The sequence below is a fragment of the Protopterus annectens genome, chromosome 14.part0 (genome assembly GCF_019279795.1).
Source record: "Protopterus annectens isolate FY-2018-M chromosome 14.part0, PAN1.0, whole genome shotgun sequence".
NCBI lineage: Eukaryota > Metazoa > Chordata > Ceratodontiformes > Protopteridae > Protopterus > Protopterus annectens.
The window spans coordinates 48,262,198-48,286,299 of record NC_056748.1 but is presented as its reverse complement, the minus strand read 5'-3'; the positions used below and the strand labels follow the sequence as shown (position 1 = coordinate 48,286,299).

Here is a 24,102-nt window from a genome sequence, read left to right as displayed (position 1 = left end):
GAAAGTCCACTGGGCCAAAAAGTCCCATTTTCAGTGGAGGCCCGGGGAGAAAAGCTCCACAATTACAAATTGAATTATGATGCCTTAAACAGCAGTTATCAGAAGACACTGGGATTAGATTATACTGTCTTCAGAAATAGTTGGTGGACACTGTGATTAGGTTTTGCTGGCATTAGCAACTACTCTAAGTAGATATTAAAATAAGGCTGCTGCTTTTAGTAGCTATTGTTGGCAGATACTGGGATTAGATTATACTGTGTTTTAACAGTGGTACCAGTAGAAATTATGATTATTTTATATTGTGTTTAGCAGCAGTTTTAAGTGGATCTTGGAATTAGATTTTACTAACTTTAATAGTGGCTGTCACTGAATTGTGGGATTAGACTAAAGTGCATAGCAGTGAATGTCAGTAGATGTTGGATTTGGTTATACTGCCTTTAGCAGCCAATGTTACTGAATGCTGGGATTGGGCTATACTGTCTTTAATAGCAGTTGTCATTGTGTGTTGGAATTAGATTACTGTAATTACCAGCTGCTTTTGGTAGCTGTTGGATTAGGTTATAGTGTCTGTAACATGGTTATCAGGATATTTGGATAAGGTTACATTGCCTTTCTCAACAGTTGCCTATAGTAATGGTAGTCAGTGGAGTATGGGGATAGGTTATCTTGGCTTTAGCATTGACTATAAACAGATGCTAACATTAAGATATTCTTCCTTTAGCAATGAATGCTGGTGGACCCTAGGATTAGGTTATAATGCCTTTAACGTGAGGTGTCAGTGCTTGCTAACATTAGGTTATGCTATCTTTAGCAGAGACTGTCCAAGAACTTTGGGATAAGACTCAACTGCTCTATCACTGGATGTTGGGATTTGATTGCACTGCCTTTATTAGCAGTAGTCAATAGAGTTTGGGAGTAGATTATATTGTCTTTAGCAGTAGCTATAGATGGAGGTTGGAATTAAATTATAGTGTCTTTAGCAGTAGTTGTGATCTTTAAGATTACACTACTGGCTTTAGCAGAACTCATCAGAGCACATTGGGAGTAGGTTGTTATAATGTCTTATGCATTTAGCTGGATGTTGGAGTTTGGTTACACCACCTTTAGCAGTAACCATAGCTGGATACTGGAATTAGGTTACATTACCTTTAGCAACAGTTGTTAGAGGACTTTCCAGTCATAAATTTTATAGGTGTTTACTAGGCTACGACCACAAGGGTATTTTTAATCCTAGCCATGCATCCCAAATCTCTGACAAATTCTGATACCCTTGATAAGTGTAAGCATGGGCCTGGGAGATGAACCATTTACAGGTTACCTCTTTGGATCAGAGACATAGGTGCCAAACCAGGGATGAATTTCCAGTTTCCCATCCAATTGTCCAGGTTGCATTTGAATTGGATTAGGGAGGAACTTTGCTTCACATGGATGAGGGGCCTGCTCCATAGATGGGGTAGTCTCTGGGATACATAGCCGTCTCTTCAGCAGGTTCTATTTATATCACAGGCAAGGTTTAAGTCTTTAGAATGGGTAGTTCTGGTACTGTTTGTTTTGTGGATATGCAGGAGGTCCATCAGAGTGGGGTCTGACAATGCCCTTTATGCCAAGCATAGATCTCCCCACAAAAGCCTGTAGGAGACAGAATACAGGGATAGGGCCTTGAGGTGGTCTGCATAGGACATATTCATATTACTTACACCCTGTATTCTTTTAACGAGGAACCTCTGTGGATGTTCCAGTTGTTGGATATGCCTGGTTAGGTACATACCAAAGGGGGCATGGAGCTCAATGATAGGTCTGATCAATGCCGAATACAGTAGAACAATGCCTTCCTTGGACTTAGATGCCATATCTTTGTTTAAAAGTTGGGCAACATAGAATGATTTCCTCACCACTGTAGACACGTGATGATCAAAGGCTCGATTACTATCTATGTGGGTCCCTAAGTCCCTGACTACTGGGTCAGCTCTAAAGAGTGTGTCGTCAATATGACAGTTACCAGGGATGGATGACTTCCTAAAGGATACTATTATGCATTTCTTGGCATTTAGTTTTAGTCCATGACACTGACACCAGTTGTTTGTCTGTCAGCTCCTCCTGGAGAACATTTGTGTCAGTGTGAGATTCAATGACAGCTCCTAATTTGCAATCATCTGCAAATTTAGTCAGTTAGAGACCACTGACATTGGCCTTGACGTCTGAAAAGTAAATGCCAAAAAGGAAAGGTCCAAGGACTGATCTCTGAGGGACTCCACTTGTGACTGGCCTCTTTGTAGGGGTGGAGTCCCCAATTCTAACTTCATGGGTTCTGTCTGTGAGCCAGTTAACTATCCAGTCACTTGGCTTTTAAGTAAGTGAGTGAGTGTCAGTGGATGTTGGGAACAGATTATGCTTCCTTTAGCACACTATCTACGAACTGTGGGATTAGTTTATACTGTGATTAGCAATGGCTGTGAGGCAATTACACTGCTTTTAGCAGCAGTTGTCTTTGAATATTGGAAATAGTTTATGCTGCTGTTAGTAATGCTGGCTTTAGTCTATATAGCCTTTAGCAGCACCTGTCATGGATAGTGGACTTAAGCTATAATACCTTTAGCAGTGCTTCTCAGTTGATGGGTATTGATTATATTGCCATTAGTAGCACTTGCCATTAGATGTGAGCATTAGGTTATAATGGCTGTAGCAGCAACTGATGGTGAGTGCTAGGATTAGATCATACTGCTATCGCTTTTAGCAATGACTGTCGGTTGACAATGGGATTTGGTTATACAGCCTTTAACAACGGTTGCTGGTACATATCGAGATGAGGTTACACTGATTTAAAAAGTGAGTGTTGATACTGGCATTAGGAAAAACAACAATACAGTATCAGGTTATGCTGCCTTCAATGGAGTTGTTGAGGAATGTTGGTTTAAGGTTTATGCTTCCTTCACAGTATTTGGCAGTTAAAGTTAAGATTTGATTATACTGTTGATAGATATTGGGATTAGTTTAAACTATTTTTAAAGCAATTGTCTGTATATGTTAAAAAAATTATACTATCTTTAGCACTAACAGCATATCCTGGGATTCTGCAATGCTACCTTATATTCAATGTTAAACAAGCTACTCCAGGAGAATGTCTGCTAAAATTAGTTCATTGCTACAATTCTGAAAACTACAGGTCAAATTCCAAAAGAACTGCTCTCAGTGTAAGTGACTTACTCTGGTGTAAGCCTGCCTCAGTTCTGACAGACATGGCCTCGGTGTAAGGCTTACGTATAAACAGGATTACACTGAGGCCAGACTCAAAAAAAACTATCAGTGTAACTGACTTACTCTGGTGTAAAACTACATATGATATCGACTTCATATATCATATTCCTATAGTTTGCTAAAAGCCATTACTTTGTTTCTCTTTTTATATTTCTGTTAAGTAATGGGTAACTGTATATATATCATTTTACCATATGTGCCACTTTATGTGTATTCAATCATTAGTTCATTACTTATATTTCTTTTGTATTTAATCGTTACTTCATTACTTATATTACTTTTGTAATTAACAAATAATTGCTTATGTTATGTAACCAGCCATTATTTTGCAGCTTTTCTCCCTGGGCTCTGCTGAACAGAGGTTACCTTCTTATACCCAGTCGGACTTTCCTGGTAAATAAATAAATACAATTCACACTGTCAACAAGTCTTTTGGAATCGGGCCCTTTGAGCTATTTTCCTCTCTGAAAACCAAGAATAACAAGTTGCACTGCCTGAAACTGAGACAGGAAATCATCTGTTGTCCTCTCTGGTTGAGGTTTTTGGAATAACCAAGACTATAGCATTACTACAGGCTTTAAGCATAACTAGGGGATGGCAACAGGTCCCAGTGCCATGGTGGTATGCCCAAAGGGAGGATGATGTTTTGCACAATTACTTTATTAGCCAAAGTGCTGGTGGGTAGTTGCCCCCCAAGGAGATAGCATTACTGAGCTAGAACAAGAAGGGGAAAACACATTAAAGCAGAAGTTCTGTGTTGAGTAATTTAAAATGCTTTGGTGCCAGTTCTGTATCAATATGGTACCTTTCTTGCATCTCCTATGGAACATCTTTGCCCAAATAAGAACACAGCTTTACTGTTTGTTTTATTTATTTATTTATTTATTGACATTTGTTAAGCGGGAAAGTCCACTGGGTCAGGAACCCATTTTCAGTGGAGGCCCGGGGAGAAAAACTCCACAATTAATAGTAAAAATATAAACAGATGACAAACAATCTTTAAATAGCAAAAGTAATCACAGTTAGAAGATTATGAAAGTAAAACATATATAGGCAATATAAAACTTATGAATCAGAACTTATATAAACTCAGATAACAGCTGGTTCTTTTGGCATTGTAGGAAAAAACATGGTAGTGCTTGCTGAAATCAGTTATAGCAGTAACAGCAGTTATAGCACTGATGCTGTCTGGGTAGAAAATTATTTTGAGACTATGGAACTGTGTTAGAATTAAGTAGTGCTGGTTTTATGGTGATTTGTTTGATTGACACTGGCATTTGAGATTGTCAAGGAAGTAGGTTTTAATGCTACTTTGTATGTCTTTATACAGTCTATTTGGGTAATATGGGTTCATAAGTTCACACTAGACTATCTGCCCTAGGGCATTTATAAGCCTAGCCAGAATGTGTTTGGCTTTCGCCACCCATTTTAAATTTATTTTGCTATGCCCTTTTTCGAGGTTAGTATACTGTGCCTCTGTCTAACAGTGACACAGAAGTGATACCCGGGGTAAACCTACGATCTCCCATCCACTCATCAAGATTCCTCTTGAAGAGAGTCAATGAGGGACTCTGCCTAACCTGGACTGGGATTTTATTCCAGAGTGAAGGGAGCCTCTGGGTTATGAATCTGTCCCTCCAGCATGTTCTATTTATTTCAGTGCTGAGGTTCAAGTCTATCGAGTGTGTAGCTCGATGGGATTTGGATTTTCTGAGATGCAGCATGTCCATTAATTCCGGGTTGGACATGGCTTTATACGTCAGGCACAGATCGCCTCTGAATAGGCGGTATGCCACTGAGTAGAGCTGGAGTTTCTTTAACCGGGCAGCATATGGCATCTGTTTGAGCCCTTTGATCCTCTTGGTGAGGTACTTTTGGGGTCTTTCCAGTTGCCGCAGGTGTCTGGTAAGGTACATCCCAAAAGGGGCATTGTACTCAATTATGGGCCTGATGAGGGATGAGTAAAGAGGCACGATGACCTCCCCTGATCTAGATGTGAATCCCTTCATGATTAGGTGGGCTATATAAAATGTTTTTCTAACCACTTTGGCCACGTGGTTGTCAAATGAGAGATTGCTATCAACTTGGGTCCCCAGGTCCCTAATTACTTCTTCTGTACTTAATGGATTACCACCTATGTGGTAATTTGTGGGCACTTTGTTTTTGCCAAAAGGGATGACTATACACTTTTTGGCATTTAGCTTGAGGCCATGGCTCTGGCACCAGTTGTCTGTTTCTATGAGGCCCTTTTGGAGGATGCTTGCGTCAGCTGGAGAGTCGATTATGGCGCCCAGTTTGCAGTCATCTGTGAACTTGGTCAGCCATAGTCCTTCCGTGTTGGCCTGTACCTCCGAGAAATATATACCGAACAAGAGAGGTCCCAGGACTGAGTCTTGTGGGACACCACTTGTAACTGGTTTGGAGTCTGACATGGCTCCAGCAATTCTAACCATGTGGGTTCTGTCCTTGAGCCAGTTTGCAATCTATCTAGTGACATAGGGGTTTATATTTAAGCTGGTGAGCTTATCTATAATGCCCGAGTGGGGTATTGTATCGAAGGCTTTTGCGAGGTCCAGGTAGGCTGTGTGGACCACCTTCCCCTCGTCAATGGCCTTGATGACTGTTTCAAAGAAATCAACCAGGTTTAAGAGGCAGGATCTGCCCTTAACAAAGACGAACTGGGTAGGATCCAGTGTCTGTAGGTCCCCAATATCTTTATTTCTGAGGTCCATGATGATCCTTTCCATAGCTTTGCAGACCAAGCTAGTCAGGCTTATGGGGCGATAGTTTCCAGGATCCGTTGAGGCACCAACTTTATGGAGAGGGACCACTGTTGCTGTACGCCACTCTTGGGCACATATCCTGTAGTAAGGCTGAGATTGAACAGTAGTTTTATGTTTGGGTTTAGCTCTTCTTGGAGTTCATGTAGGACGCAGCCCGGGACACCATCTGGTCCCATTGATGCTGTGTTTTTTGCTTTGGAGAGGGCGGCTCTTATCTGAGCATCTGAGATGTCAGGGGGGCAGCACTCTGCTGGGATAGATATTTGCCTTTTTGGTGGGGGGGGGTTGCGCTGAACCTGTCAGCTAGGATGTTGGCAATATCTGTGGGTTCAATGTATTTTTTGTCATTTTGGACTAATTCTGAGCATATCTGGGAATTACCACCCAGGTTCCTAACATAACTAAAGAAAGCCTTGTGATTATCCTTAGTGCCCTGTGCATTTTTTCTCTCGAAGCTGGCCTTAGACAATTTTATGAGTGCCCGTAGTTTTTTGCTAATACTGATCAGTGATGCCTTCCCTTTTTGGGATTTTGCTCTATCATTTAGTAGCTTCCTCCTTCTATTGTATAGTTTGTTTATGGCTGGGGTCCACCAGACAGAACGTCTGCCTTTGGAGGATTGGGTCTTGGTTTTATTTGGGATCGCATGATCCATGAATTCCTGAAGGTGTTCATAGAATGCGTTTATAAAGGATTCTGCGGTCTGGGCTGTATTTTCCACAGGCCCGGGGCTTTGAAGGATTCCACCTCGGTTTTGAGGAGTGTGAAATTTGCTTTAGAGAAGTTTTTCACTGTGGTTTTCTGGGCAGGGGGTGGGGTCGGGATGTGAATATCCAGTGAGATTAGTTTATGGTCTGATCTTACCAGTGAGGGATACACTTCTGGTCTGGAGCATAGAGTCCCCATGTTGGTGATGATCAGGTCCAGTATGTTATTCCCTCTTGTGGGAGTGGTAACAAGTTGTTCCATAGCATTTGAGTTTATAAATTCTAGGAACCTTTGGGCTAGGGTGTTGGAGCTAGAGTAATGCTCCCAGTCTATGTTTGGGTAGTTGAAGTCGCCCAATATAATTGTGTTTGGAGAGACCTTCATATTTTCCAGTGTTCTCAGGAAGGCCGAGTGGGGTTCCTGGGTTTGGGAGGGTGGTCTGTAGCAGGCTATAAACTGGAAGGCAGTTTTACCCACTGTTAGTGGCACATGGATAGTCTCTGATGCTTCGTGCTTTGCCACCAACCTGGAGGTGTGGGTATCTTTGATGAATATCAATACTCCCCCTCCTTTTGTGGTTCGGTCCAAGTTTTGGGACCGAAAAGCATGGTATGAGGGATAACCTGGTAGTGCTGGGGTGCTCTCGGGAGCCCTAAACCAGGTTTCTGTTACTGCACAGATATCGATGTTCTCCATGCTAAGGAGAATTTCGAGTGCGTGCATCTTGAGGTTTAGACTTCTGGCGTTGAGTAGCATTACTCTTAGTTTCTTATCCCTTGTGATAAGGTTTAGATTTCTGGCGTTGAGTAGCATTACTCTTAGTTTCTTATCCCTTGTGATACCTATGGAGGTGGGTTTGTCTTTTGAGCCTTGCCTAAAAAAGGCACTATGGAAGGTAAGGAGGTCCATTTTTAGCAATGCTATGTGAGAACAAGCATTGCCCAGCTCTTTTATTGGGCTTGGTTACACTTAGTAGTAATTTATTGGCGGATTTAAGGGTGTGTGAAGGAATTTAAGTCTGCAGTATGGATGAGAGTGATGGGCAGTTATTTGGTCTATAAATTAGTTTATAGGCTAGCATTAGTTGGGTATAGCAAAGATAGTTACGGAAATCCAACCAGTTCAGCTCAGTGATTGCTTGGCAGTGGTGTGAGCAGTTAGGCTTTTGAGGCGAATTTAGCTATTTTATAGTAACAGGACTGAAGTTTGTTGCTGAGGGAAGAGTGAAGGTTAGTAAAGATGGCACTACCATAAAGAAAAGCAGGGATGAATAAGGTACTTGCCAGTTTTGTTTTGGTGTTTTTGTCCATGTAAAGTTTATGATGATAAAGTTTGCTAAGTTTAAAGTGTGTTTTGTTTATTGCGTTGAGAATGGGTGTTTCAAAGGTGAGTTTGTCATCAATTGTAATGCCTAGTAGTTTGACTGATTTTACTATTTCTATTTCAGTTCTGTCTTTAGCGTAGAATTTGAAGTATATATCTGGTGGTTTGGAGAGAATAATAGAAGTTTTGTTTTTGGCGTTTAGTAGCAGTTGTGAGTTTTTTAGCCATGATTCAATCTCTGTAAAGGCATTTTCAGTAACTGTGAGGAGGTCAGAGAAATTGTTTGAAGTAGAGATTATAGTCGAACTGTCAGTGTATTGGACTATTTTACCTAGTTGCGAGACTTTGTGGAGGTCATTAAAAGATTTTGAAAAGTAATGGACCCAGAATGGAACCTTGTGGGACTCCTATGTTGTTTCACAGATAATCAGATTGGACGTTATGCCACTTTAGAAATTGCTATTTTTTAGGTATGATGTAAACCAGTTGAGGGATGTGGAGGCACAGCCAAATTTTGTTAATTGGATCAGACGTTTAGTATGTGAAACCGTGTCAAAAGCATTAGATAGATCCAATAGGATTACTGATGTAGGGTGACCTGTGTCTAAGGCTTTGTTGACAGATTGGTGAAGGAGAGCAGGGCCGAAACAGTGCTGTGCTCTGGGCGAAAGCCATGTTGAGTGGGAGACAGGAGAGCATTATCAATGAGGCACTTGAGTAACTGTGTGTGTACGCACTTCTCAAGAATTTTGGATAATGGAGAAAATGTAGAGATGGGGCGATAGTTTGAGAGGTCATGAGAGTTTTCGCCTTTATGTGGTAGAGTAATAGATTTTTCCACAGATGTGGAACATAGCCTTCTGCGAGAGAGCGATTTATTAGAATATTGATGATTCAACAGTCATTACCACTGCTGACAATCCATCTGACCTCCACTCTACTACCCAAGCATCTTTCAACACTGTAGAAACATGGCTTTGTGATAACAAATTAATTCTCAACCCCAAGAAAACTAAGCTTCTATTCTTCCTCCCAAAAAAACTCATCAATTTCAAAACTACATTTTCCATCCTATCAAGCAATAACACTATCATTACTGCTGAACCTAGCACTAAACTGCTAGGAGTTATAATAGACGATCAGCTTAAATTAGATCTCCAAGTCACTGCCTCTATCAAAAAGACTCACCAGAAACTTGGACTCCTTTACTGTAACAAAAGACATCTAACCAATACAGCCAGAATAACTCTTTCCCATGCATTTCTTCTTCCCACACTTCTCTATAGCTGTCAATTACTCACAAATCTTAATACCACACTCATAACTAAGCTTGAAACTACATATAATAAGGTTGCTAGACCAAACCTACAAGTCACACCATTGCTTATCTCCAGGGCCGGTGTTACCATTTTGGGGGCCCCCAGCAGATGTCAAGTTGGGGCCCCCTGAGTATTTCAAGTCTATATATCACCTTGTCACTGCCACCCTTCCTAAGCAACATTTTAGTTCATACTGCAAAGTTTTAGTAGTGCACACAGACTGACCTGTAGCTACAGTACTCTTACATTACAACAGGCCTGTGTACCACACTATGTTGGACCATCTCACAACAGGATATTTACGGTTACTGGCATATAGTTGCAAAAATGACACATTGCAGCAACTTTATGTACAGGTCTGTACTTAGATGAAATGGCATCCTAGACCTACTGTTTCAGCACCCACCCCACACACACACACCCTCCAGTCTTCCAGTTTTTCCTCCATTTTGGGCTCCCCATACTATGCACACTACTTTTTTCTTCCTTTTCTCTAATTTTGCCTTATTCTTCAGCTTTTTTAAAAAGCCATAACTACCTATATGCTCTGAAGTGTGTTTTAAAGATTTGTTTTCTTTTTACACAATCTTTTCAACCAATGATGACTTAAACAAAAATTATGATTGAGGAAGGAAATTGTGTTGCTGTACAGCTTTAGTTTTCCTTGCATCCGGGTGGCATGATGCCAGAGTAATCCTATGGGCTAGGCTTGTAAAGGCTCCAGGGCCATTAGCCTAGTACACACATATGAACCTATGAATCCTTTCAACACATCTTTCCTAACCAAGACAGCACAGTAGTAACCATTTAGGAAATAAGTCAAATAAGCCAGGGCCCAAGAAGCCATGGGGTTATAGATGTTCTGGGTTGTATTTTAGAGCATTTTCCCAGCCTTTTAATCCAGTGATGACCTAAATAATAAAAAAAAATAACATGAGTAAGAAAATAATTTCGGTCTTCTTTTTTTTCTCTTCAGGAAAAACATAAGTTGCACCCAAGTCCTAATATTGAAAGAGGATAAAATTGTAGCAACAGTAAACTAACAAGCTAGTTGTTAACTGGATACACAAGGCCTGTCTGGGAATTGTCTGCCTACCTAATCCCCCCCCCCAAAAAAAAAAGACTGCCTAAGTATCGCTCTGGTGTTAGGCTGGGGTGAAAGCAGAGGTTCAAACTGCCACAGTCATGTATTTCAAGTGACTGCAGACATACATATACATGCCACGCCTCCTCACTTCTCAACCCAAACTGTCAAAGGCAACTAGTTACCTGTATGCATTCCTGAAGTGTGACTGTGAGGAAAGTGAAACAATGACTTCAGTAATGTATTCTACTGTGTTGTTCCTAGACAGTACCCTGCCCCTACACAAGCCACAGTAACCTTCTTTGTACACCTCTGAGGTCTGTGAGAAAAGTAAAAGAAAATAATGACCACACTGTCCTGAGCCCAAACACAAGCTATAATGACCTCATGGACACACCTCTAAGTTTGACTGTGATGAAAATTAAAGTAGTAATAACCACACAACTCCCCCCCCCCCAACACACACACATTCACACAACCTACAGCAGCTTTCTGTACACACATATCCAAGCAGGACTGTTGGCCATATCTAGCCTGCTCAGGTTAAAAAGCGTAATCAGAAAATTACTGCATTTTTTTCTCCTCATTTTTCCCCAACCAGCAACAGCTTTTGTGGGGCCCCTACAAAGTCAAGGATGATTAAGTGAGTCCCCTGTATCCATTTATATAATCTGGGGAGTGGGGACCCCCAGATTCTTAGAAGATCTAAGTGTCTAAATGTTCTAGGACATATTTTATGCCTCACTTTTGAAATATAATTACTGGTTAGCTACATTTTTTACTGATACCCAAAAGAATAATGTACATGTCCTGGCATTATTGGGTGTGTGGACACAGATAAAAATCACTAATACTTTTTACGCACACACACACACACACACACACACACGTATAAGTCGTAGCAATACTAGTTTTGTACCACTGCTAGTGGCACACCAGATCAGTAACTGCGGTTTAGCAGTTAAACAGCAGGTGTAAGTCACTTTTATTCACCTCAATAAGGAGTAATGCAAACCTGTCACTGTCCCTGATTTCACAGACCTTCCCTGATTTTGCTCATAATTTAAGTCTGCAGTATGGATGAGAGTGATGGGCAGTTATTTGGTCTATAAATTAGTTTATAGGCTAGCATTAGTTGGGTATAGCAAAGATAGTTACGAAATCCAACCAGTTCAGCTCAGTGATTGCTTGGCAGTGGTGTGAGCAGTTAGGCTTTGAGGGGTAATTTAGCTATTTTATAGTAACAGGACTGAAGTTTGTTGCTGAGGAAGAGTGAAGGTTAGTAAAGATGGCACTACCATAAAGAAAAGCAGGGATGAATAAGGTACTTGCCAGTTTTGTTTTGGTGTTTTTGTCCATGTAAAGTTTATGATGATCCAAAGTTTGCTAAGTTTAAAGTGTGTTTTGTTTATTGAATTGAGAATGGGTGTTTCAAAGGTGAGTTTGTCATCAATTGTAATGCCTAGTAGTTTGACTGATTTTACTATTTCTATTTCAGTTCTGTCTTTAGCGTAGAATTTGAAGTATATATCTGGTGGTTTGGAGAGAAGAATAGAGGTTTTGTTTTGGCGTTTAGTAGCAGTTGTGAGTTTTAGCCATGATTCAATCTCTGTAAAGGCATTTTCAGTAACTGTGAGGAGGTCAGAGAAATTGTTTGAAGTAGAGATTATAGTCGAACTGTCAGTGTATTGGACTATTTTACCTAGTTGAGACTTTGTGGAGGTCATTAAAAGATTTTGAAAAGTAATGGACCCAGAATGGAACCTTGTGGGACTCCTATGTTGTTTCACAGATAATCAGATTGGACGTTATGCCACTTTAGAAATTGCTATTTTTAGGTATGATGTAAACCAGTTGAGGGATGTGGAGGCACAGCCAAATTTTGTTAATTGGATCAGGCGTTTAGTATGTGAAACCGTGTCAAAAGCATTAGATAGATCCAATAGGATTACTGATGTAGGGTGACCTGTGTCTAAGGCTTTGTTGACAGATTGGTGAAGGAGAGCAGGGAAACAGTGCTGTGCTCTGTAAAGCCATGTTGAGTGGGAGACAGGAGAGCATTATCAATGAGGCACTTGAGTAACTGTGTGTGTACGCACTTCTCAAGAATTTTGGATAATGGAGAAAATGTAGAGATGGGGCGATAGTTTGAGAGGTCATGAGAGTTTTCGCCTTTATGTGGTAGAGTAATAGATTTTTCCACAGATGTGGAACATAGCCTTCTGCGAGGCGATTTATTAGAATATTGATGATTCAACAGTCATTACCACTGCTGACAATCCATCTGACCTCCACTCTACTACCCAAGCATCTTTCAACACTGTAGAAACATGGCTTTGTGATAACAAATTAATTCTCAACCCCAAGAAAACTAAGCTTCTATTCTTCCTCCCAAAAAAACTCATCAATTTCAAAACTACATTTTCCATCCTATCAAGCAATAACACTATCATTACTGCTGAACCTAGCACTAAACTGCTAGGAGTTATAATAGACGATCAGCTTAAATTAGATCTCCAAGTCACTGCCTCTATCAAAAAGACTCACCAGAAACTTGGACTCCTTTACTGTAACAAAAGACATCTAACCAATACAGCCAGAATAACTCTTTCCCATGCATTTCTTCTTCCCACACTTCTCTATAGCTGTCAATTACTCACAAATCTTAATACCACACTCATAACTAAGCTTGAAACTACATATAATAAGGTTGCTAGACCAAACCTACAAGTCACACCATTGCTTATCTCTTAAACAATTAGACTGGCGTGAATTCCCTCATTTGCTGCTACTACATCAACTGCAAATTATCCACTCCATCTACCATCTTTCTGCCCTAGCCTATCTATTACATCTAAATATTCCCCAACCAGGACACTATGTATCTCAGACCAGGACTTTCTACAGATCTATAAACCCAAAACCGGGTGTCTACTCTAGAACTATAACCCTGTTACAACTTGGAACCAAATATCCCTAGAAATTAGGTCACCTGACCAAACCAAGCATTTCAAACTAGCCACTCAGAGATACCTAACAAACAAATGGTCCTGCCACTGTAGTCATCCTCCCTGAAACTACCCAACCGTAGCTTCTGTTCCTCCTCCCTCCATTCTACTCTACTGTCTAGCTTAATAATCATCTACCCCTCCATATCTATGCTTAATCACTTCATCCCCTTTCTACTCCTCCTGTAACTATACTGTATATAACCATTTAGGAATTATGAATACTGTATTACTTTCATCACATTGTACCCAAGTTTCTACAGTATGACCTCGGTCATTGTACTCGACTGCTTTCTGTATGATTTATTGTAAATGTTTTTTTACTGTACAATTTCTGACATTGTACCCAACTGTTTTACTGTATGATTTACTGTAAATGTTATCTCTTTAACTAGTTTCAAATGAAAATGTCTTATTAATTGGATGTAAAATGCAAATACAGACTGCGGAGCTTTTCTCCATGGGTTTCCACTGAAAACGAGCTAAACGCTCAGCTGGACTAATCCAGTTAACAAATGTAAAATAAATAATAAAAATAAAAAAATACATTAACTGGATATGCAATTGCTGCTAGTTGCAAGTATTCTAGGGAAAGGTTGTCTGTGGAAAGAGAGCAAGGTTTGAGCTTTTTTTAATAGCTTACATATGAGGGATGTGGGTACTGGTTGAACAGAAAATTAGTGATTTCCGGAAGGATTGAAATTTTTGTCAGGAATGAGTGGTGCAGTGTCAGTTTGCCTGGCATTATTTGTAATCTGGGAGTATGGGTTTGTGCTTGTTGGGGAGTCTTTGATTCATTTTTGAATGGTGGTAATGAAGTAGGTATTAAAGTCATGGGAAATTTGTTGAGGGGTCTTATTGGGTGCAGGAGATGGATTTTGTATAGTGCCAGGATTAAGAAGGGTGGAGACTGATTTCCAGAATTTCCTAGGATTGTTTTGTAAGGTTGTAAGCTTAGAGGAGAAATAGATTTTTTTTTATCTTGTATTACTAGCTTCTTGGCTCTATTTCTTAGTTGCTTGAAGTTAATTTTGTTTTGCTGTGTTCAGTCTTTTTGCCAAGTTTTCCATGCTTTGTCTCTCTGAAGGATGCATTGTTTGGTCATTTTTGTTAGCCATGGGGTGTGATTTAATTTTGTCCACTTGATACGTATGGGGGCTTAAGCTATTAAGTGTTTCTAGGAAGAGCTTATTAAAGTAATTAACTGCCTTGCCTAGAGGGAGAATATTTAGTTGGAGCCAGTTATGGGTTTTTGGAATGCTTGAGAATTTATTTTGGTCAAAGTGAGTGAGATTTCTGGATGTTTTATAGTAGTGAGTCTTGATTATATGAGGGTGGGTACTGTGGGTGTATGCTGGGAGGTGGTCACTTAGTATATTAGGTAGGGTTCCAGAGTTAGAATAGTTGTGGGGGTGAGTAACTAATATCCAATCTAAGATAGATTCTGATCCTGTAGATAGGCCATGTGTTGGAGTATTGATAAGCTGAGTAAAGTTGTGTAAAGTTATGCTGTTGGTTGGAGAGTTGGAGGTAAGGTTTTGCCAGTTAATCTTTGCATCCCCTATGGTTATAGTTTAATTTGATCACATACTGGGATTTTAGATTACATTTATGTGAATGTCTTAGCTGCTTGGCAGTTATTACTGCAACTGTAGAAACGCCACAGATAACAGTTACTTTTCAAAATACATAAAACAGTAGACAAGAGCATACACTACAAAAATATAGAAAGCTTCTTGTGTCTTTATCCAATGGTCTCATGGGGGTTAAGGCAAGCCCATCTGGAGAACACTGCAATCTCAAACCAATCCCATGGCATAACCATCTGTTAGCCAGGTAGATCCAATTGACACACAGTCCAGTTTCAGATACTATTACTATAAGGTAGACAGTTCCAAACAGGTAGTACCTAGAGGGACGGCCCGTTTGGCTTTAACCATGCCCACTAGTACATTCTCTGGAGACATTCCACATAGTCAGATACCACAAACACAAAGCATGAATTATACATTCAAGACAAGGCAGCAGCTCTGGTTTTGTAACCAGCTCTACACCTGGCACTACCTGCCAACAGCTAAACTTGTGTTGGGCCTTAACAAGAAAATTGCAAGATCAAAATTCAGCAGTTCTCGCCAGCAATCGAAAGCATGCATTTCCCTGCAAAAAGCCACTTCCATGGGCTGAAGTAACTAAGAATATAGTACCACCTGATGTTACTTTCAATTCCTCTCAACTACAGCGTGCGCAGAGTCACTGGTTGTGCTCCAGTTGCTGCCACCCACCACCACTTCCCATACCCCTGCACACCTAGACATGGGATCATCAGAATGTGCTATACTGCCATACCCGTATCCCTTGCTCGTGTACACCTATGCCTATCAGTGTGTACCAAGAAGAGCCGTAGAGGCCGCGTAGAACACAACCTCAAATCGCTGTCCTTCGCCGGCATCCTCAGTACTAACACACCGCGGATCCTTTATAACTTAATGCTGAATGACATAAATCACGGTAGGAGTATCATGTACCAGAGTTACACAGGGTGTGTTCCGAACCGCGTCGAATAGTTGTCTAATGTGTGTCTCCCGGTGCTGTGACGCCTTATTCCTAACGGTTTACTCTCCGAACCCTCTTGTCGGCCTCTTCTCCTTGAACTGTGACGGGGTTGTCTCCTGCACCCCAAAACTGTTTGTACACAGGTTCGTTATCTTTCGAACTGTGACGGGGTTGTCTCCTGCACCCCAAAACTATTTGTACACAGGTTCATTATCTTTCGTTAACCGCTGACAGGACCACCAGTACCTGGATGGAGCGTCTTCTCTCCTGAGTCCCTGTGTGTGTATCCGTCAGACCAAAGCCGGACCGCCCTCTCTTCTGTCCCTGTTCCCGTCGGGATATAAGGTATACGAGTGACGGGAATCATCTGATCGCATCATGGCGGCGGCTCCCCAGGAGCACGAATTCACGCTGGCGGAGGCGGACAGCACTCGAGAGCGGGAGCAGAGCTTTGGGGTACTACGGCTGCAGGAAGAAAGAGGGAGTGACAAACTGCAGGCGATGGCCGGAGGGGGGCGAGCGGCCCCGACACCTGGGGGCACTAACGGCAGGTGGGGGCTGCAGGCGCCACTGTTTGCATTCGCTAGGAAGGCATCGGAGACCCTGAGCGGCAGTATTCAGGCGTTACCGAGAGGAAGCACTGCAGCAGCGAGCACTCCGACGAGCATTGTGGAGGGGGCAGATTCAGAAGTCATCATGGACAGCAGAGGTAAGGCAGCCCTTTCCAGACAGAGGATCGCTGGGGGGCACAGATTGCGCAGCCTGTGCTTTATGCACGGCTGCGTTTGGGGGATACAAAGCTTTGACAGTTATCTGTTACTGGTATCACCGTTACTACGTTTTAGTGTTTAGAACCATCATTCCTCCCCGAATGAAGCTTGATTTGAACCCTGAGGCTGTTGACAGCCGAATGCCGGTGGTTTACCAGAAAGAGGTTGACGTAATGCTACTGCTGAGTGGGTGCCCTGAGGTTACTGTCACTTGCTTTGCTGCAGAGCTGACTGGCTGCTGCCGCTCCCTTTGCACTGTCTGCTGAGCTGGTTTTGTTTTTGTGGGTGGTCGTTTGTATTTTTGCATTCACATGCTAAATAGCATTGTGTTTGTGCAGTGTGGTTTTTAGCTCATCTTTGCATTGTCAGCAGAAATTATGGTAGAAATATTGTCCCCATACTTTCGTAAAAGAGGTGCCAAAATCTTTAGTAACCTGTCATATAGTACGCATCCTAACGTCTACCTATTAAAAGGAACACAGTAAAACCTTTGCATGATTTCGGTTGTGATTGTTGTATTAGTATCATTTCAACAAACAAACACATAGTGGTAAAACAAGTGTCGTTGTTTAGATCATGTGCTTGGATCAAATTATACACATGCTAGCTAGTGTAGTTTGAAAGCCGCCAAGAGGACTAGGATGCCCACAGACAATTGGAAAGCTTAATCTACTCTGAGGCTCTGAAGTTTCATCCCATAGAGGAGGCAGAGTGAAGAAAGCTATAAAAAGTGACCGTTGAAACACATTATATAATCTGTATATTTTGAAGTGTGTGTGTGTGTGTGTGTGTGTGTGTGTGAGTTGGGTTGGGATAGGAGGAGGGAATCCTAAAAACAGCATTAGAGTGGGTATCTTATACTCGGTATTGGAACCTCAAGCAGTACTCCAGTCAGTATAATTTTAAATGAAGGAATCAACTACACCACATTTCAAACCATATTGCCTGCTTTTCTTTTTGTCTTGGAGATTGTAGTTTTTTTCCTGAGTTTGCCAGTCTTCATACAGAACCAGTGGCAATTTGAGTTTGAGATCCCGGAGCATACTTGACAAGGTAACTCATTCTGATTTCTGCGACTTCAGAACTGTAATGGTGTTTTGCATTTGGGTATATTTATATAGTCCCAAGGAGATTTAACAAACACAGTTTCACTACAACTGCTTAAAACTCCTTTTTGTTGAAAAAAGGGGGTTGCAGATTTAGGGAATTTTTGCGAAGGGACAGATTCAGTTGATTTTAATTACCATTACTGTTCTCACTATATTTATAAAAAGCAACATTTTTGGAGTATTAAGATATGATGAATTATCATAGAGTCCTTTTATTGCAGAAATGAAAAGGAGAAAATATTATTTTAACGAGTTAACATGGTTGTTGATCTGCTGAAAATGGTGTTTTGATAGAGAAGTGAATGGGCCTACATACTGTGTTGAAATGGAGAACATTCTAAATAGAACTTGCAGCTGCCATCATAAAATTATTTAAGGATACATTTTTTTACAACAGGCAAACTGTGCAGAGTAGGTTGACATTTGGAAACTGATCATGTTAAGTCATACATTTCAGCTGAGTCCTGCATTTCAGCTGTACAGATTTTCACCTCATTTTTGATCTGTTCCTCATAAAATTTGTGGTTTCTGGCAAGTTACTGAGTATTGAAGTTAGGCAATGATGACAGACATTTGAGTTTAAAACTTCATATCCTTTATGGAATGCATGCTAATGCAAAACCTGTTTTTCTATAAATGTAAAGTGAGATTTGTAATCTGCCCCCCCCATTATTTTTAGATTTGTCTAGAATGTTTGTGCTAAGAGGTTTGAGAGGTGTGGTCTAGTGCCCTTGTTTGGTGATCTTTGTAGAAATGTGTTTCATAAGTGAAACATTTTGTGGCTTGTGTGAAATCACCGCCATAATGGCTAAGATGAGTAGTTGCAGATATACTGCCGTTTTGTCTGAATATGACAATTTATTTGGGTATGTTGGTGGTTTGGGTTGGTTTTTATATCCCCCAGTGTGAGAAATATTGCTGGAGCCCATTCTAGTGGGTGGCTTGCATTCGTGCTGTAATATTTCTGGTGCTCTATAATGCCTTTGGAAATCGTCATGGATCAAATTAGTAGCAGTTTGCAATGAATGGCTTCATTGCACTGTGCACTGTGTTTTCTCCATCACGACCGTGCCATTTGACTAGTGTTATTAATTTTTCACAGTCTGTTCCCCAGAAATGCCATCACTGGCACACCTAGAAGTGTCCCGGCTAGTAACTGCTTGTAGAAATGTCCATTTGTTGCATTTGCTAAGTGACTGTTTTCTGCTTTTGTTTGACATTAAAATCCACAGGTTTATTTAGGTTGTTGCACATTGTTTGCGGTCACCATATACAAAAGTGTAGACAGAAGCATACAAGACCATGGGATAAAGGGTAATAGGTTTTATTGGTACTGAATTTTTATTTGCTAGCCTTTTCTTTTAAAGTTATACTTTACTTGATAACTGTTTATGTGATGCCATCTGGAAAGTATTCATTTGCCGTTTATGCAATGATAAGTTCAAAATTTCTTAGTCTTGAATATTCAAAATAAAAGTTTTAATAAATTATTTGCAATGTTTTCATTTGTTGTCCTACAGAATGAAAATACATTAATACAGGTTCAGAATCTTTCAAATTAAATGAAATGTTTCTATATAAACATTTTGATGTTTACAGTCTTTCTTGTTAACATTTTCTATTTGTCTGGCGCAGAGGTTTAAGGAGCTGTTGATGAGTAGTTTCCTGTGGCCCTGGGTTTGATTCCCTTAGCCCCCATTGCCTAACTGTGTCAGTCTAAGTGCTCCCAGGCAGAGTCTGCAAGAGGTCAATGGAGATCAGTGTTGCTCCCCATTTAACAATGGCAAATAAAGTAAATCTTCTTCTTTCGGCTGCTCCCATTAGGGGTCGCCACAGCGGATCAACTATTTCCATTTCTTCCTGTCCCCTGCATCTTGCTCTGTCACACCAACCACCTGCATGTCCTCTCTCACCATATCCATAAACCTTATCTTAGGCCTTCCTCTTTTCCCGTTACCGGACAGCTTCATCCTTAGTATATTTTTCCCAATGTACTCTGCATCCCTCCTCAGCACATGTCCAAACCAACATAATCTTGCCTCTCTGGCTTTGTCTCCAAACCTTACAACCTGGGCTGACCCCCTAATATACTTATTCCTAATCCTGTCCATCCTCGTCACACCCAGTGCAAATCTTAACATCTTCAACTCTGCCACGTCAAGCTCTGACTCCTGCCTTTTTGCCAATGCCACTGTCTCCAACCCATATAACATAGCTGGTCTCACTACCCTCTTGTAGACCTTCCCTTTCAATCTTACTGGTACTCGTCTGTCACAAATCACTCCTGACACTCTTCTCCACCCACTCCATCCTGCCTGTACTCTCTTCTTCACCTCTCTTCCACACTCCCCATTATTGGGAACTGTTGATCCCAAGTATTTAACTCATCCACCTTCACCACCTCTACTCCCCTGCATCCTCACCATTCCTCTTTCCTCCCTCTCATTCACACACATATATTCTTTCTTAGTCCTGCTGACCTTCATTCCTCTTCTCTCTAGAGCATATCTCCACCTCTCCAGGGTCTCTTCCACCTGTTCCCTACTCTCACTACAGATCACACTGTCATCTGCAAACATCATAGTCCAACGGGACTCCTGTCTGATCTCGTCTGACAAGCTGTCCATCGCCATTGCAAATAAGAAAGGGCTCAGAGCTGATACTTGATGTAATCCCACCTCCACCTTAAACGCATCCGTCACTCCCACCGCAGACCTTACTGCTGTTACACTACCCTCGGACATATCCTGCACCACTCTTACATACTTCTCTGACACTCCCAACTTCCTCATACAATACCACAACTCCTCTCTAGGCACCCTGTCATGCTTTCTCTAAGTCCACAAAGACAAAATGCAACACCTTCTGACCTTCTCTGTACTTCTCCAGCAATACTATACTATGAAACTATGAAACACTCTCGGAGCAAACATCGCATCTGTAGTGCTCTTTCCTGCATGAAACCATACTGCTGATCACTAATGATCACCTCCTTTCTTAACCTGGCTTCCACTACTCTTTCCCATAACTTCATGCTGTGACTGATCAATTAAATCCCTCTGTAGTTACTGCAGCTCTACACATCACGCTTATTCTTAAAAATCGGTACTAAAACACTTTTTCTCCATTCCTCAGGCATCCTCTCACTTTCCAAGATTTCATTAAACAATCTAGTTAAAAACTCCACTGCCATTTCACCTAAACACCTCCATGCTTCCACAGGTATGTCATCTGGACCAACAGCCTTTCCATTCTTCATCCTCTTCATAGCTATCCTTACTTCCTCTTTGCTAATCCACTGCACTTCATGATTCACTATCCGCACATCATCCAACCTTCTCTCCCTCTCATTCTCTTCATTCATCAACCCCTCAAAGTACTCTTTCCATCTGCTCAACACACTCTCCTCGCTTGTGAGTACGTTTCCCTCATTATCCTTTATCACCCTTACCTGCTGCACATCTTTACTAGCTCGGTCCCTCTGTCTGGCCAATCGGTACAGGTCCTTTTCTCCCTCCTTAGTGTCCAGCCTTTCATACAACTCTTCATACGCCTTATCCTTAACCTTTGCCACCTCTCTCTTTGCCATGCACCTCATCTCCTTATACTCTGTCAACCTTCTTCATCTCTCTGACAATCCCACTTCTTCTTTGCCAACCTCTTTATCTGTATACTCTTCTGTACTTCTTCATTCCACCACCAGGTCTCCTTGCCCTCCTTCCTCTTTCCAGATGACACACCAAGCACCTTTCTAGCCATCTCTCTTACTAGCTCTGCTGTAGTTACCCAGCTATTCGGTAACTCTTCACTGCCACCCAGTGCCTGTCTTAACTCTTCCCTGAACTCCACCTCACAATTACCCTTTTTTAATTTCTACCATTTGATCCTTGGTGTTGCCCTCACACTCATCCTCCTCTTCTTGATCACCAATGTCATCCTACAAACCACCATCCTATGCTGCCTAACTGTACTTTCCCCTGCCACCACTTTCACAAATGGCCTTATTCTTTCCACAAATTATTTAAAGTGGAATAAATTGAATTAAATAGATTTTGGTTTTTGCCCTTTGATTATCAGGTGTCAGCTCGGTCAAAGCCCTACCCCTCTTGTAGATATAATCCCCACATACGTTAAATATTTCCTAACATTTTAATCGGATAAGTAAAAAAAAAAAAAAATACATTTCAAAGGTGAGATTTTTTTTGTGAGTACCCCTTTTTGGTTTGAAACACGTGATATTAGTGTTGTTTAATCCTGGTGGCTTATCAAATGCAAGTACGAGTTGCCATTGCATTGTTTTAACTTCCAATCTGTTAACATTATCTGTGGTTCCTTTTAATTATCTTGTTAATGTTGATTTATTTAGATACAATTGTTAGTATGTACAATATTTATAAGTAACCATTTGTTTTTAAAAGAAGTTCAGCTGTCATGTGATTTCTATCGTGTGATTCATTATTTATTTAAATAGTATAAGTAATTTAAAATGTAGTAGTTCTAAAGAAGTTCTGTTTCATTGTGGAATGAAAGTGGTTAACTTCTTGAAATGCAGTTTTCCACCTGTTAGCTGGTCTTGTTTTTTAGTGTTTGGTGTCCAGCATCTGTCATTCGTCCCTTTGGGTTTCAGAATTTCCAGTACATTTTACACACACTATTTGGGCAAACAATTTTGTATTTGCCAAACACTGGGTATTAATACTTCTGTACCAAGTTGTGTAGCTAGAGCCCAAAGATATTTCTGTAATTGTTTTACTGTAATCTTATAGAACTGAAAGAAAAAGGCTTTTTTTTACCATTCATTAAATGTTGTATCTGAATATTTACTTTGTTGATAGCTGGCATGGTGTTTAAGAATAAATTTGCCACACTTTTCTGAGTCTGATTGTAATATATCTTCAAGGTGAACACGGGTCTTGTAAAACCTGCATCAGGTAAACTAAAATGTGATTGAATCACTGAATCTACAGTGTGTTTTTTCACTTGTAAGAAAAGGTGAGAACATGCAACCTTTATCTGTGAAAAGCATAAATCAAATCTAACTGCCTTTTGCTGGTGAATACAGAAATTCTACATATTATGTGATTACAAGGTCCGTGACTCGTTTGCCAAAAACACAACTAGAAAATAATGTGAAGAGATAGGTAGCCAAGAGCAGGAAAACGAACCTAATCAGGAAATGTTGAAGTTTTACTGAATTGCAATGTTGACTGCGGTGGTGGTGCTGCGGTAGTGTTGTCGCCTCACAGTTAGATGTTGCCTGTTCGATTCTCAGAGCGTCTTCTGTGTGGCGACATGCGTGAATGGGCATTCCTTCGTTGAAGGTTGTGCGTTAGGCCCAGCAAGCCAGCACGTAAAAATCTACTGCCAATCATTAGTGGACCGGAGTTCCGCTGTGGCGACCCCTAACTGGGAAAAGCCGAAAGACACAAACAAACAAACTGAATTGCAATGCTGGCTTCTGTATGGGAGAGGAATATGCCTGTATAGCTGAATGGATAGGGCAGTCAGAGGGAAAGACTTCGGACCCTCTAATGTACAAACCTTTGAATTTTTCTGGATTTATCTTTACTTGTAATGTCTTCTGAAAATTCAGTCTGTACAATTTAGTGCTCAGTAATCCTTAAGAGATAAGTGAAAGGTTTCTCTATAGCTAGATGTTTGTTTGTTGCATTGTAATCTGTTTGTTCAAAGAGTTTTTTTATACGTTTGTCTTCTCTCAACTAACTGTAGTGATTAACTCATTCTTTCTAAAGTAAACTATTGTGTACTTTATTTTTGGAAAGTTTGTGATCGATTATTTAGTTATTTGTTAATTGATAAGAGGAAGTTTATTGTTAGCTGCTGACAACTATCTGTAAAGATTCTCAGAGATCTTCAAGAAGGAGCAAGGTCTGGTAAGGGTGCATCTCCCAGTTGAAACAGTAATTGCAAACTCTTAAATGACTTGTAGCTCATCAGTGTGTGGACTCTTGCCCCTTTTTCAAGTGCCTGGGTATGACTCCTTGGATTTTTCTTAGTATCCTTTTTTGATTTTTTTTTCCTGGTTGTGGAGCTTTTGCTCAATTTCTGAAGCATGACCTTGCTAGAGCATTTTACATCAGGCAGGGTGGAACTCCTATGATGTCAGGATTGTAGCTTCCAGGGAATTATTTTCATTGTGAAAATCCTGATAAGTTCACAGCCAGTAACA

General features: G+C 40.8%; 1 protein-coding gene across 3 annotated transcripts in view; it reads left to right on the top strand.

Annotated features, from left to right (window-relative positions):
• Window positions 1-24,102, top strand: part of RUFY2 (RUN and FYVE domain containing 2) — a 2,497,315-nt gene that overhangs the window by 940,807 nt on the left and 1,532,406 nt on the right. Inside the window, exon 1 of one of the 3 annotated variants that reach the window (XM_044055762.1) lies at window positions 15,621-16,742. The exons of the other annotated variants lie outside the window; for them this stretch is intronic. Within the exon in view, the coding sequence (XP_043911697.1) occupies window positions 16,412-16,742 (331 nt within the window). The 5' untranslated portion in view covers window positions 15,621-16,411. Of the gene's footprint in view, window positions 1-15,620; window positions 16,743-24,102 lie in introns of those variants that run through there. 3 annotated transcript variants of the gene reach the window in all.